This window comes from Saprolegnia parasitica (genome assembly GCF_000151545.1).
Source record: "Saprolegnia parasitica CBS 223.65 unplaced genomic scaffold supercont2.12, whole genome shotgun sequence".
Classification (NCBI taxonomy): domain Eukaryota; phylum Oomycota; class Saprolegniomycetes; order Saprolegniales; family Saprolegniaceae; genus Saprolegnia; species Saprolegnia parasitica.
In genome coordinates, this window is record NW_012156406.1 from 660137 (window position 1) to 673315 (window position 13179).

Consider the following 13179-nt stretch of genomic DNA (forward strand, 5'->3'; position numbering starts at 1 on the left):
TTATCCTTGGCGACTTTCCCAGCGACCGCAGCGGCGACGACCGCGAGAGCTCCACGTCCGTGCACTCGATCGGCTATATTCGCGTCCGCGACTCGACGGGCAAGCTCGTCCTGAACGAATCCGGTCTCTCTACCTTGAGACATCTATCCATGCGATCATCGAAGACTCATGCGGCTCGATTAGACACGGTCGCAACCGACTTCCACTACAAGATCAACATGGCGGGCACCGATGTGGTCATGAACCTCGAGGAGCTCACGATGCTGCCGTTTGCGCAAAAGATCAAGTGGTTCTCGACCGAGATTCACCGTCTCTGGTTTCCATGGGAGTCGGGCCACGTCGACATTGGTAGCACGCCCTCTCTGTCGACTTTGATGCAGGAAATGATGCATGTGCCTCTACCGATAGTGGTCCGACGCGATAGTGTCCTCGCCGACTCGTTTGACCACATCATGCTCCTCAAGCCGCACCAGATGCGGCAGCGCTGGCGGGTGTCGTTCGTTGGCGAACCTGCCCTCGACGCCGGTGGCGTCCTCCGCGAGTGGCTCACGCTCCTCTGCGCCGAGCTCTTCCACCCGTCGCTGGGCCTCTTTGTCCCGACCGTCGGCGACGACACGAGCTACTGGGTCCACGCGGGCTCGGGCTTTAGCCAGCCCAACCACCTCGACGTACGACACACTGTCTTGCTTTCGTCGACTCACAGAGCGCGTCTAGTACTTTTCCTTTGCGGGACGCATTCTCGGGAAAGCGCTCCTCGAAGAACAGCTCATTCAAGTGCACCTGGCACTGCCGCTGCTCAAGCACATGCTTGGCGTGCCCATCTCGTTCACGGACCTCCAGTTCCTCGACGACGAGCTCTACCGCAGTCTTCTGTGGCTCAAGCGCGCAACCGACGCCGACGCGATCGCCGCGCTGTGCCTCGACTTTACCGTGGTACGCTGCAGCAGCATCTCACGATCGTCGAGTCCATCGTGATGTGTAGACGCGCAAGGTCTCGAACGGGATTCAAGTCGTGCCGCTGGCACCCAACGGCGACGCGATCGATGTGACGCCTGTGAACAAGGCGGCGTACATCGACCTCCTCTTCCAGTACCACATGCTTGACAGCGTCTCGATCCAGCTGCTCACGTTGCTCGCATCGCTCTACTCGGTCGTGCCCGAAGGTCTCCTCAAGCTCTTTGACTACCAAGAACTGGAGCTCCTCCTCTGCGGTACGACGCTGCGTTCTTGTGAACCAGCATTTGCATTGGCTTAGGGGTGCCGTCCATTGATACGGAAGACTGGCAACGGCACTCGGAAGTCAAGTACGTGACGCCGCTCGTGCCGACGGAAATCGAGCTGCGGAATTGCCGGTGGTTTTGGGCCATTGTCAACAACATGGCACCGCAAGAGCAAGCGCGACTGCTGCAGTTTGTGACCGGCAGCTCCCGCGTGCCCGCGCAGGGGTTCAAGGTCTCTACATTGTGTACGAGCGCGCGTGTGACGGCAGTGGCGTAGGCGCTCATTAGCAGCGACGGCCGCGTCCAGCCGTTCAACCTGTCCTTCTGCGGCCCCGAGATTGGGAATCTGTACCCGCGAGCGCACACGTGCTTTAACCGTCTCGACTTGCCCGTCTACGAGACCAAGGACGAGATGACCAAGTACCTCACGCTGGTATGTGGCATATAATGTGCATCAGCGACGCTACGATGTTTTTATGGACAGATTGTCAACATGGACATCACCGGCTTCACGATCGAGTAACCTGCTTGTTCTATCGACTATTTAACGTTATCAACCCGTCTGGCATCATTCTTGCATGCGATTATTGTCTTTGGCTGCTGTGCATAATCTGTCTGCCTGGAAGTGTAACCAAGTAAGAATATCGGAACCGCGTTGGGTCGCCATCTCGGCGACTCTGCGAGATTAGCAGCACATTGACCTGTCCAAAAGCCTGGTTTTAAATGTACGTTTCGGATCTCAGTCCTGGATTGGCGCCTCATTTCCCAATGCAGTGCGTACACTATATCCATTTCTTGATATAGTGTGCGAAAGAAGCATCATATGGTGTCAGACATCATAATCACGCTGCGTAAACAACATTTACCGTAAATATACGCTATTTTATGTAAAACCATCGGGTCGGTACGGGGAAACGGCTGGTTTGATGCGGAAGCAGCTGGTTTTATGCGGATTTTTACGCGCCATGTCAAAATCACGGTATCGGATTCGTCTTGAGGTGCATTTGCTTAAGCCTACATGAGGAACGCGTGCTTTTGCAAACGTAGCAATGCCAAAAATACGGTAACAAACCGAAACTAAGACCGTACTTATACAGGATCAGATTCTACAGTACAGTTCTGTCTTACTTTGTTTTCAAAGTTGACATCACAAATGACTTTGATGATCGTATGTGACCACGTCCGTTGACTCGGGATGTCGGCCAGAAACTCGAATTGAGTTTCGAGTTGCTGGCTCTTGATGAACGTCCACCGTTGCTATTCCAAGACGGTGTGAGCGGACGCTGGTGTTATGAGAAGTCATTTGCTTTTTACATTTTAAAAATTCTCTTTTCTATATATACAATATTGTCTTGTTGGCATTCCAAAGACACACAATATGTACAAGTAGAACATTTTAAGAGCATCTCCACCGGTACCCGGTATCCTGCTCTGGCTCTGGCTTTTTTACAGTGTGATTTCTCCCTGTATCGCCGGATACAGCGCGGCGGTATAAAAATGCCCCACCGGTCGCCCTGTAAAAAGATGCAGGGAGTCGCGCAATGTATGGCGTCGATAACTACGAACTTCGGCATCAAATTCGATTTTGTATCTATTTTTTGACTAGTATACAAACAGCAAGTAATTTAGAGTTTTACAGGGTAAAAAACCAGAGTGGCCGCGAGCCCCGCATCGCGCTCCAATTTGCAGGGACCTCGGCCAATTTTTGCTCCACCCTGTAAAAATTATACAGATACAGGGCGATTTACAGGGACCGGTGGGGCGTTCTCCCCGTAAATTTTTGAAATTATAAAGAGCCAGATAGAGATAGCGCGGACGGGTGGAGAAGCTCTAATACATCACGAGCAAGTCCACACGAGCAATTCTTATCAATAGAGGATTTTCGTAACTCATTTACTTTTGACTTTGACTTTACTTTTGAGCTCTTCTTTTGAATTTCAACGAAGACAAAAACGCGTATTTCGAAAGCCCGTTGAAACTCAAAAGTAGTTTGTGCCGAATAAATGTACGGATACGAGCACGCGGCTGCTGCCACCAGTTTAGTCAGGCTGATGCGCAGCGAGGACGGGGACGAAGAGACCGGCTGTACTAGCCAGCCTTCGCAAGCATCAGCAGGGGTCGAAGCCCTTGTCAAAGTCGATTCGCGGCGGGGGTCGCTGTACCGGTATACGGAACAGACGATGGACGCGTAGATGCTGCAAGATGCGCATAACTCGCACGCCTCGACACGCGGCATAGAGCGCGAGCACGAAGTTAGCCGCTTGAGCCGAGATCAGTGGAGGCGCGGCGAAAACCATCGACTTCGCCGAGCGGCCGCCGAACGCTTACGGATACGACTGCCGGATACCGAAACGAGCAGTCCCGAAAAGTCAAATGAACGTTGAGGTTTTAGGCCCATTTGCTCAACGTTGACTTTCGCCGAAGTCCTGGACTTTTTTCAGCAGCCAATCAAATTGCAGAGAGTGAAACTCAAAAGTCAAAGTCAAAAGTAAATGAGTTACGAAAATCCTCAATGTGCACAAGCATTGAGGAATTTCTGCGGCTTGGAATTACCCTTCAGAACGCGCGTTCGCTCGCTCGATGTCGAAGGATATGCCTTTGCCCGTTCTTGCTGGTAATCGAAGTGTCTCGGCTTTCCTTGGGAACACTGACCTCAATGCGTTGATAGACGTCCGCGGTAGGAAGACGAGGTTCGAGTGTAAATATAAGAAACCAATGTTGATTTACTACCACTAGCTAGCTGTTTACTTGGTCAAGCCAAAGATGTTGCCGGTGAAGCCGGGGCGGACATAGTCGGCGGGCGCGCCAATCTCCTTGCCAAGGCCATCGAACGCGTCGACCTGGATGATCTTCTCGCGGGCAGCCTCGACTTCGTCGATGAGCGCCTGCTCGGCAGCCGTCGCCGACCGCTTCTCCTTGCGGAGCGTCGCGAGGACCGCGTCGGCCTTGATGGCCTTGGGGAGCGTCGCGTGGATGAGAGCGATGCGGTCCTCCGGGTCCTTCGAGATGAACATGCTCTCGGCAAAGAGGTCGCGGATACCGCTGTCGCTCGAAACGAGGTCGGCGACCTTGCGAACCTGCGCGTCCGACGGCGGCGCGTACGACTGGCCAAACGGGAACGTGACCGCGCGCATGGCACCACCAATGCCGGGCACCGGGAAGTTGTCCTGAATGCCGTACAGGGCCGTCTGCGCTTCGTAGCAGAGCGACGTCATGGCGTAATCAAACACCGGGTCAATGCCCTGGACGTGCTTGTTCTGCTGGTAGAACCACAGCGTCGAGTAGCCGAGGTACAGGCTCGAGAAGGCGTCGGCAAAGCGGCCCGAAATCATCTCGGCAAACTTGAGCTTGCCGCCGAGGACGAGCGCCATGTCCGACATGACGGCAAAGTTGGCGGCGAGGCGGCTCATCTGCGACTCGTAGTGGCCGAGGAGGTCCGACTTGGAGCGCGAGCGCGTGGCCGCGCGCGTAAGCGACGCCGCCGTGTTCGAGACACCATGGCCAATGAGCGCGTTGACGTGCGTCTTGAAGCCCGCAAGGTCGTTGCCGTCCTGAAGCGTCTTGATGAGCGGGTACAAGTGCGGGTGCGCGCGCGTGAGGCCCTGGCCGTAAATGATGAGCGACCGCGTCAGCGTGTTGGCGCCCTCGACCGTGATCGCCACCGGCATGCTAATGTACGTGTTGGCCAAGAAGTTGCTCGGGCCACGGCAGATACCGGCGCCACCAAGCACGTCCATGGCCTGGGTGACCGCGTCGCGGCCGCGGGCCGTGATCTGCTGCTTGCAGACGCCCGAGATGACGGCCGGCTGCTCGTGCTGGTTGATCATGCCGTTGACCAAGTGCTGGCCGGCAATGTTGATGAGCGCGTTGCTACCAATCGAGGCAAGGTGCTCCTGGACACCCTCCATCGTCGCGACGGGGACCTTGAACTGCTTGCGGATGCGCGCGTAGCCCGTGGCGGCGACGGCCGAGAGCTTGGTGCCAGCGACAGCCGACGCCGGGAGCGAGATCGAGCGACCCTCGGCAAGGCAGTCCATGAGCATGTTCCAGCCAAAGCCGACGCGCGTCTGGCCACCAATGATCTTGGACATGGGGATGAAGACGTCTTCGCCCTGGACCGTACCGTTCATGAACGGCACCGAGAGCGTGTCGTGGCGGCGGCCCATCTGGAGACCTTCGTGGTTGCGCTCAAGGAGGGCGACCGTGATGCCGGCCGAGCCCGTGCCCTTCAAGAGGTTGTCGGGATCCGTGACATCGATCGCCAGACCGACGCACGTCGCAACGGGCGCGAGCGTAATGTAGCGCTTGTTGAACTTGGCGCGGATACCGAGGACGCCATCCTTTTCGCAGACAACGCCCGTGTCGCGCATGTTGGCAGCGTCCGAGCCCGAGGACGGGCCAGTCAGGCCAAAGCACGGGAGGTGCTTGCCTTCCGCAAGGGCCGGCAGGTACGCGTTCTTCTGCTCATCCGTGCCGTAGCGGAGGAGGAGCTCAGCAGGGCCAAGCGAGTTGGGCACGCACACCGTGACGGCGGCAGGCGCCGAGCGCGACGCAATCTTGGTGATGACCATCGAGTGGCCGTGGGCCGTAAATTGCTTGCCGCCGTAGCTCTTGGGGATGATCATGCCAAGGAAGCCCTTCTCCTTGATGAACTTCCACGCCTCGAGCGGGAGATCGCCGTCGCGGAAGATCTGCGTGTCGTCGAGCATCTCGCAGAGCTGCTGCACCTCGTTGTCCATGAACGACTGCTCCTCAGGCGTGAGCTTGGCCGAGTACTTGTCGAGGGCCTTGAGGCTTGGGCTGCCCGTGAAGATATCGCGGTCAAAGCCGACAGTGCCCGACTCGAGCGCCGCCTTCTCCGTGTTGGACATGCGGGGCATCATCTTCTTGGCCACCTTGTAGAGCGGGCCATAGACGATCGTGCGCTTCTGCATGGGCGCGGCCGCGGTCAAGGCGGCGGCGTGGCGGCGCAGAGCCATCTTGGACGACGAAGCCAGCATGTTGGAGCTGCGAGGCAAATGCAAATGTGAGGGTCTCGGACTCTCCTGAAAAAGTCCTATTTATATCTTTGGCCGGCCCACATTTGATTTCGGACTTTCGGCACGCTGTCGAGACAAATGCCGAATTCCAACGGTTCAAATCGGATGTGTCCGATTTCCAAAGGGATCTTCAACGTGACGGTGTTGACTCGACAGGTGATTTCACGCCGCTGGACCGGTGCAGGCTGTTGAGTCAACGTTGAGTTTCGCGAGTGGCGGCAACGCCTCGAGCGCTGGCGAAGTCCACTGCGGTGCGGTAAACTGCGACGGACGACGCGCCTCCACATAGCACTCAATCGAGAGCGAAGAGACGCGTCGCGTACGCGTCAACGGCGCAGGCACAACGACGGCCTGCGCTGTGGGCAGGCGTTCTGACGTTGCATTTTATTAAAATTACGAAAGTGCAACTCGTGTTCGCTCCGACTTCAACTTGGCATGAGGAATGAATCCATGGACAGCAGCCAACGTCGGCGAGCTTTTCGCGCTCGCGTCGCTCCTAGTACTCGTAGCCAAGTGCACGTCGAGAGAGACATCCAGGGAGCTCCTCGGACACCGAGCTTGCTGCAAGCGTCCAAACGTTGCCGGTCGTAACTTGATGTCACGGGCAAGTTGAAGAAGAAGACGAGATCGCGTGGGTGGTCCATGCACCGGGGCACACACTCGTTGGTTTATGCAATCGGATTTTGGGTGCACCGCCACGTGATGCTGCCACACCATCCATGGCGCGACCATCATCATTTCATGCGTGTACAGGCCATGCCAAGCCAGCCAAGCCACGATGCAGCGCATGGCATCGCACACTACGGGTCTGATTCGATCCAAGGTGCAGATGTGACGTGGGCGCGTCAGAAGGTAGGTGTCCAATCAACGACCATGTTTCCGAGGCGATGAGTGGGCAAGGAAGTCCTCCGCATCCTCCTCGCGTTGGTGCGACCAGCAGCAGCCAGTATCAAAGCGACGGAGCGCAGCGATGACTACGACGTAAACAGACAAGTGATGCTTGGAAATGGCACCGCCGCACCCCATCAAATCACATCACATCCGTTCTTCGCAAAGATATGCCAAGTCCTTGTCACTTGAGTCCTTACTACCAATTCTTGTTGGTGCACTCGCCAAGGGTCCATCGATGAACGTACAGTATGTATGGACCCCTGTACTATTCACGCAGTGTCAAAATGAACTAAACGGAAGACGACATACAACCGATGTCGCAGGACTACATTTCGGCGGAGTTGAACGACACCTCCGCGACTCTCCTCGGCAGAAACGACGATATCTGCAGGTATCTGGAGGGTGGGTGCTCCCTTCCTTCCTGTGTACGAAGGCCCAGCGGCATTCAGCCCGCTTAGGCAGCCGGAAATGGGGGAAGTTACTCCCCGGTACAGATGCAGCTCGTCATTTGCAGACATGCAAAAGCGTGGCCTCATCGCAACCATACGCGTGGTTGGCATGGCTTGGTCTTAGCTGTCGCCTTGGATAAACACTTCAATGGCGAAGGTTGGCCGCAAATGCACTTGAACGTGAACAAAGATCTGCTTTTGGGAAGAACGGGGCGCCAATAGATGCTTCCAACCCGCGTCATCGACTTTTGGACGGCGCATTTTCAAGAGACTGGCGCGCGATCATGGCTTCTTGCGCCGTCTACGCTGTGGAAGCTGCATCGACTGGTGTAGGTCAGTAGTCCACACACACGACGTGCTTCTTGCTTCCATTACACCCGCGACCTCAGCAACAGACCTTGGCTCGAATCTATACAACAACACATATAAAATCAAAGATGGCGTGGCAAGACGCACCGAGTATATCGACATTACACCCAAGTGCGCTACCTTGGGTGCCTAATAGCTATCATAATCGCTGGCGCTCGAGTGCTCATTGCTCTCGTTCGGTAGCAGCACCGATCGCTGCGCTGCCTCTGCTACTGAGGTCCGAGTCAATGCGATCATTAACAAGGGCGTCTCGCTGCGTCGGTTTGACCGGCGCACCCACGACTTGGCATATCCCATGCGAGGAGTGTTGATCCCATTGGTGATTGGCATCTTTTTATCACGTCACATACAAAGACCTTGTTATCTTTTATCTTGTGTTTTTATTACACAACGGGCGGCCACTTCCTTGGCCAGTCGCCCGCTACCGATGTACCGTACGTTCGCGGCAGTGGCCGCCCACCCGACGGAGACCGCCGGCACTGCCTCCCGCCTCGTCTTTGGCTGGGCCAAGCCCTTGCTCTACCTCGGCAACCAGCGCAAGCTGTCGCCCGACGACCTGTACCCGCTGCCATCGGCGAGCCAGGTCGGTCCGCTCACTTTGCACTTTGCTGACGTGTACGAGCACAAGGATGGCGGTCTTCTCGCCACCTTCTTCTCCATTTACTATGGCCGCTTCCTTTGCATTGGCCTCATGCAGTGTCTCTCGGTCCTCGGCGACCTCTACGGCCCCGGCTACGTCCTCGGTGCGCTCCTCCGCGCCGTCGCCGCGCCGGTCGTTGACATGCAAGTGGTGCTCACGCTCATTGGGTCATTGTACCTCGTGCAACTCGTCAACGCATTCCTCAAGGCGCACTTGACGTACATGAACGAGAGCCTCGGGCTTGAGTTCTCGTCGTCACTGCGCGCGATGCTCTTTGAGAAGGTGCTCCGCCTCCGCGCCGTCGCGTCCTCGTCGTCGGTCGCGAAAGAAAAGATGGCCGCCGACATCGCCAATCTCATCTCGACGGATACGATCAACGTCATGGGCTTTGCAACGAGCATGCACTCGATGTGGATCGTGCCGCTGCAAATTGCGGCCGTGCTCTACCTCCTCTACTCGAACGTTGGCTGGTCCATCTTTGTCGGCCTCGGTGTCGTCGCGATCATCTTGGTCATCAACGCGATCGCAGCCATGCTCATGGGTGCCGAGCAAGCGCGCTGCTTTGAGCTCAAGAACGACCGTATGGAGGTCCTCCAACAAGTGTTTGCCGCGATTCAAACCATCAAAATGGACGTGCTCGAGACGCAGTACGAAGCCAAAATCAAGGCGCTGCGCGGCCTCGAACTCGCGTCGGTTCGCACGCTTATGCGCATCCTCCTCGTCCTCGTCTCGTTTATGAACTGCACGCTGCTCCTCGTGACACTCGTTGTCGTTGCAACGTTTACGCTCTGGATGCAGCAAACGCTGACCGTCACGATCGTCTTTTCGACTCTCGCGCTCTTCAAGCCGCTTCAGGACGCGCTTGTGAACCTCCCGATTGCGCTTATGGCGATGGTCCAGTCGCTCACGTCGGTCCAGCGCATCAACGACATCTTGCTCCTCGATGAAGTGAGTGCGGCTACAAGCGTCTGGGGCCCGTCGCACCCGCTTGCAGCCATGTATGCCAACGAAGGTGTCGTCGTCGCGATCGAGACGGGCTCGTTTGCGTGGCACGCGACCTCCGGTCCGATCCTTCGCAACATTCACCTCCGCCTCCGACGCGGCGAGCTCGCCGTGCTGCACGGCGCGGTCGGCCAAGGCAAGTCGTCGCTCGTCGCAGCGCTCCTCGGCGAGATGCAAAAGCTCTCCGGCTCGGTCTTTGTCGGCGGCCAAGTGGCCTACCTTGCGCAGCAGGCGTGGATTCAAGTCGTCGCTCGTCGCAGCGCTCCTCGGCGAGATGCAAAAGCTCTCCGGCTCGGTCTTTGTCGGCGGCCAAGTGGCCTACTTTGCGCAGCAGGCGTGGATCAGAAAACACGACGATCCGCGAAAACATCCTCTTTGGCCAGCCGTACGACCATATCAAGTACGAGAAGGTTCTCGACGCGTGTGCGCTGACAAAGGAAGTTGGCGCCATCGGCGACTTGGCCGAGATTGGCCTCAAGGGTGTCGCCCTCACTTGCAGCCAAAAGGCCCGCATCGCACTGGCGCGCGCGTGCTACAGCGACGCCGACATTCTGCTTCTGGACGCGCCCTTGGCGGCACTCGACCCGAGTATGGCCAGCGAGATCTTTACCAAGTGCATTCTCGGCCTCTTGGCCAAGAAGACGGTGCTGCTCGTGACGCACAACATGGAGATCATCCAGTCGCCCAGTGTGCGCCGCAGCCTCCTCCTTCAAGGCGGACGGCTCCACGAAGCGTCGCGCGACCCGCCCAAGATGCTGCGCCGCGCCGTCTCGAGTGTTGTGGCCAACAAACCGCGCACGCTGCACCGGGCGCCGTCGTCGGTCATTGACGCCAAGCCCGAGAGTAGTAGCCGGCCCCTCCAGCGCATGGCCTCGAGCGCAACCGAGACCAAGCCGGCGCGAACGCTCCACCGTGCCGTGTCGGCGGCCGTTGAAGCAAAGTCGGACATGCCCCAGCGTCGACTCCACGACCTCCTCGGCTCCCCGTCGCACCAGTCAGTGCGCAGCCTTCAGTTGCCCGAGACGCTTGCGCCCTTGGCCGAGGATGCGCCAAGTGTCACCGAGTCGAGTCGGCTGCTCCTCGACGACGACAGCGACGACGATGGCAACGGACACGTGTCGACGGCCATTGTTGGCGGCTACGTGCGTGCGATGGGTGGGTGCGTCGCCGTGTGCACCATTCTCTTGCTCACGACGAGCCTCCAACTGCTCCGAATCGGCAGCGACTTGTGGCTCACGCACTGGGCCATGGCGCCGGCCTCCACGTTGTTTGGCTACGATCCCATGGCGCTCTACGCGGGACTTGCGCTCGGCAGCTGCGTCCTCGTCGCCCTTCAAACGTACGCAGTGATTGCGTTCGGGCTCCGCGCGTCCCAGCACATGTTTGGTGCGATGCTTTCCGCGCTCTTGGCAGCGCCCATTCGATTCTTTGCCTCGACGTCGACGGACGCCGTGTGCAGCCGCTGCAGCGACGACGTGGTCGCGTGCGACTTTAGCATCCCGTTCACCCTCGGCCCGATCCTCTTTGAGGTCTCGTCGTTTCTGGCGACGCTTTTAACGACTCTCTATGTCACGCGCTGGCCGGCGCTTCTCGTGCTGCCTCTTCTCTACCTCGACTACAAGCTCGGCGCGTTCTTTCTCGAGCCGCTCCATGAAGTGCACCGCCTCGAGAACGCGTCGCGCGCGCCGCTCTTGCAAGCGATTGCCGAGGCCATTGACGGTGCAACGACGCTGCGTGCGTTCAAAGAGACGGCCCGGGTCGAGGCGAGTGCGACGTTGAAGATCGAGGCGTTTGGGGAAGCGCGGGCCGCGGCCACTGCGCTCAACGCGTGGTGTGCTTTGCGCATGTCGCTTGTCAGCAGCACGGTCGTCGCCGCCTTTCTCAGCGGGCTGGTTGCGCTGCGCCATCAACACGAGCTCAGCTTTGGCCTGCTGGGGCTCTTGATCACATACGTGCTCGCTATGCCGGCCAATCTCAGCTACCTGGCGACGATGTGGTCGCAGCTCGAGGCTGCGATGCGCTCGCCCGAGCGCCTCCAAGAGTACATGGCGATCGAGTCCGAAGGCGACGCGACGACGACACTCGCCAATTGGCCCACGGCCGGTGCCATCACGTTTGACGACGTGAGCTTTCAGTATACGTCGGTCGACCCGCTCGTGCTCAAGAACGTCTCGTTTGCTGTTGCTGGTGGCGAGAAGATTGGTATCGTTGGCCGCACGGGGCCGGGAAAAGCAGCCTCATGATGGCGCTCTTCCGCATGAACGACGTGGCGTCCGGGTCCATTGCCATCGACGGCGTCGACATTGCCACCGTGGGTCTCCGTACGCTGCGCAGCCACCTCGCCATCATTCCGCAAAACCCCGTCCTCTTCAAGGGCACGCTGCGCAACTACTTGGATCCGTTCGACGAGTACGACGACGCGTCGCTCTGGGACGTGCTCCAAAAGGTGCAGATGGTCGACCGCGTCTCGCAGCACGACGAGAAGCTCCTCGGCCCCGTGGACGAGAACGGCGAGAACTTTAGCGTCGGCGAGCGCCAAATGCTGTGCATGGCCCGCGCCCTCCTTCGGCAAGCCAAGGTCGTCGTGCTGGACGAAGTCCTGACGGTGACCGACCACGCCGTCGACAAGGTGCTCCGAACCGAGTTTGCGGCGTCGACGGTGCTCACGATAGCGTACCGCTGCGAAACAATGCTTGCCTGCGACCGGATTCTGGTGCTGGACCAGGGAGCTCTGGTGCACAGCGGGTCCCCCAAGGCGCTCCTCAAGCAGCGCCACGAGCTCTTCTTAGAGCTCCTCCGCGACGGTGGCTACACTGGCAAGATGCACTGACAAGGCTAGATATCAAACTACATCAGACATCGCTGCAGTTTGCCGTTGCTATCTTGTTGCCACACCGCGTGGAGGAATCCAGAGCTCCTTCCGGTGGCAGGTCGGTGTGGACAGGACAGAACCTGCCCTTCGTCGCAACTAGTAACCCTGCGAAGGTCCTGCGTGCTGGCGACTTGCTTGGCCGAACGAATGCCAACAAAGCGCGCAGCTGCTGATGAGCCAGCTTCCATTCCTTCCCCGATGCCGAACGCCGCACAGCAGCGCGCCACGTCATGGCCCGCCCGTCGCTATCACTTGGCGTCCCTGTTAGATTCGCTGACCACGTGCTCGGAGGCTGCCACTCGGTTCAGCGCCAAAGGCAGACAGATTATGATCTATCTCTACACCACCACGTTGACGGCATTTGCCCTGTGTCGCCTGGTCGCCTCTTCGGTCCAGTTCCATCCGGACTTGGTGTAACCCATGGTCCCCTACATCCAATATAGGGAGGGAGGGACCTACTGAAAGTAAAAAAGCACCACCGCCTCGTGGACCATCTCACGCGCAACCGAATTGACAAAGGATCAACCACCACAACGCTTGTTTATAACGCAAAATAGTATGTATACGACAATGGCGTTGATGCGCTACCGACATCGTGTCCGAGTTGCTGGCTGACGTCGCAGCAGCCGAGTCGTCAACGGTGGGTGTTACCACGCGGTGACGACGTGGCGCCGGGCTTCTCGTACATTGCATGGAC

General features: G+C 58.1%; 3 protein-coding genes across 3 annotated transcripts in view; 2 read left to right on the forward strand and 1 right to left on the reverse strand.

The window, feature by feature from the left end:
• The window catches only part of SPRG_19683 (hypothetical protein), a gene marked incomplete at both ends in the record, with an annotated part of 2488 nt that extends 745 nt beyond the window's left edge, over positions 1–1743 (forward strand). Inside the window, 8 exons of the mRNA XM_012343243.1 lie at positions 48–123; positions 184–348; positions 409–668; positions 715–933; positions 983–1211; positions 1256–1452; positions 1498–1653; positions 1705–1743. Coding sequence (XP_012198633.1) covers positions 48–123; positions 184–348; positions 409–668; positions 715–933; positions 983–1211; positions 1256–1452; positions 1498–1653; positions 1705–1743 — 1341 coding nt within the window. The remainder of the gene's footprint in view (positions 1–47; positions 124–183; positions 349–408; positions 669–714; positions 934–982; positions 1212–1255; positions 1453–1497; positions 1654–1704) is intronic.
• Positions 1744–3911: 2168 nt separating this feature from the next.
• On the reverse strand, positions 3912–6245 carry SPRG_04827 (hypothetical protein). The gene has a single exon (XM_012343225.1). It carries the CDS (start codon positions 6218–6220, stop codon positions 3965–3967), a length of 2256 nt encoding a protein of 751 aa, XP_012198615.1. The 5' UTR covers positions 6221–6245; the 3' UTR covers positions 3912–3964.
• A 2150-nt stretch (positions 6246–8395) lies between these two features.
• On the forward strand, positions 8396–12466 carry SPRG_04828 (hypothetical protein; the record flags this gene model as incomplete). The annotated part of the gene is made up of 3 exons (XM_012343226.1): positions 8396–9863; positions 9956–11783; positions 11843–12466. 3 exons carry the CDS (start codon positions 8396–8398, stop codon positions 12438–12440), a joined length of 3894 nt encoding a protein of 1297 aa, XP_012198616.1. The 3' UTR covers positions 12441–12466.
• Between the last annotated feature and the right edge of the window lie 713 nt (positions 12467–13179).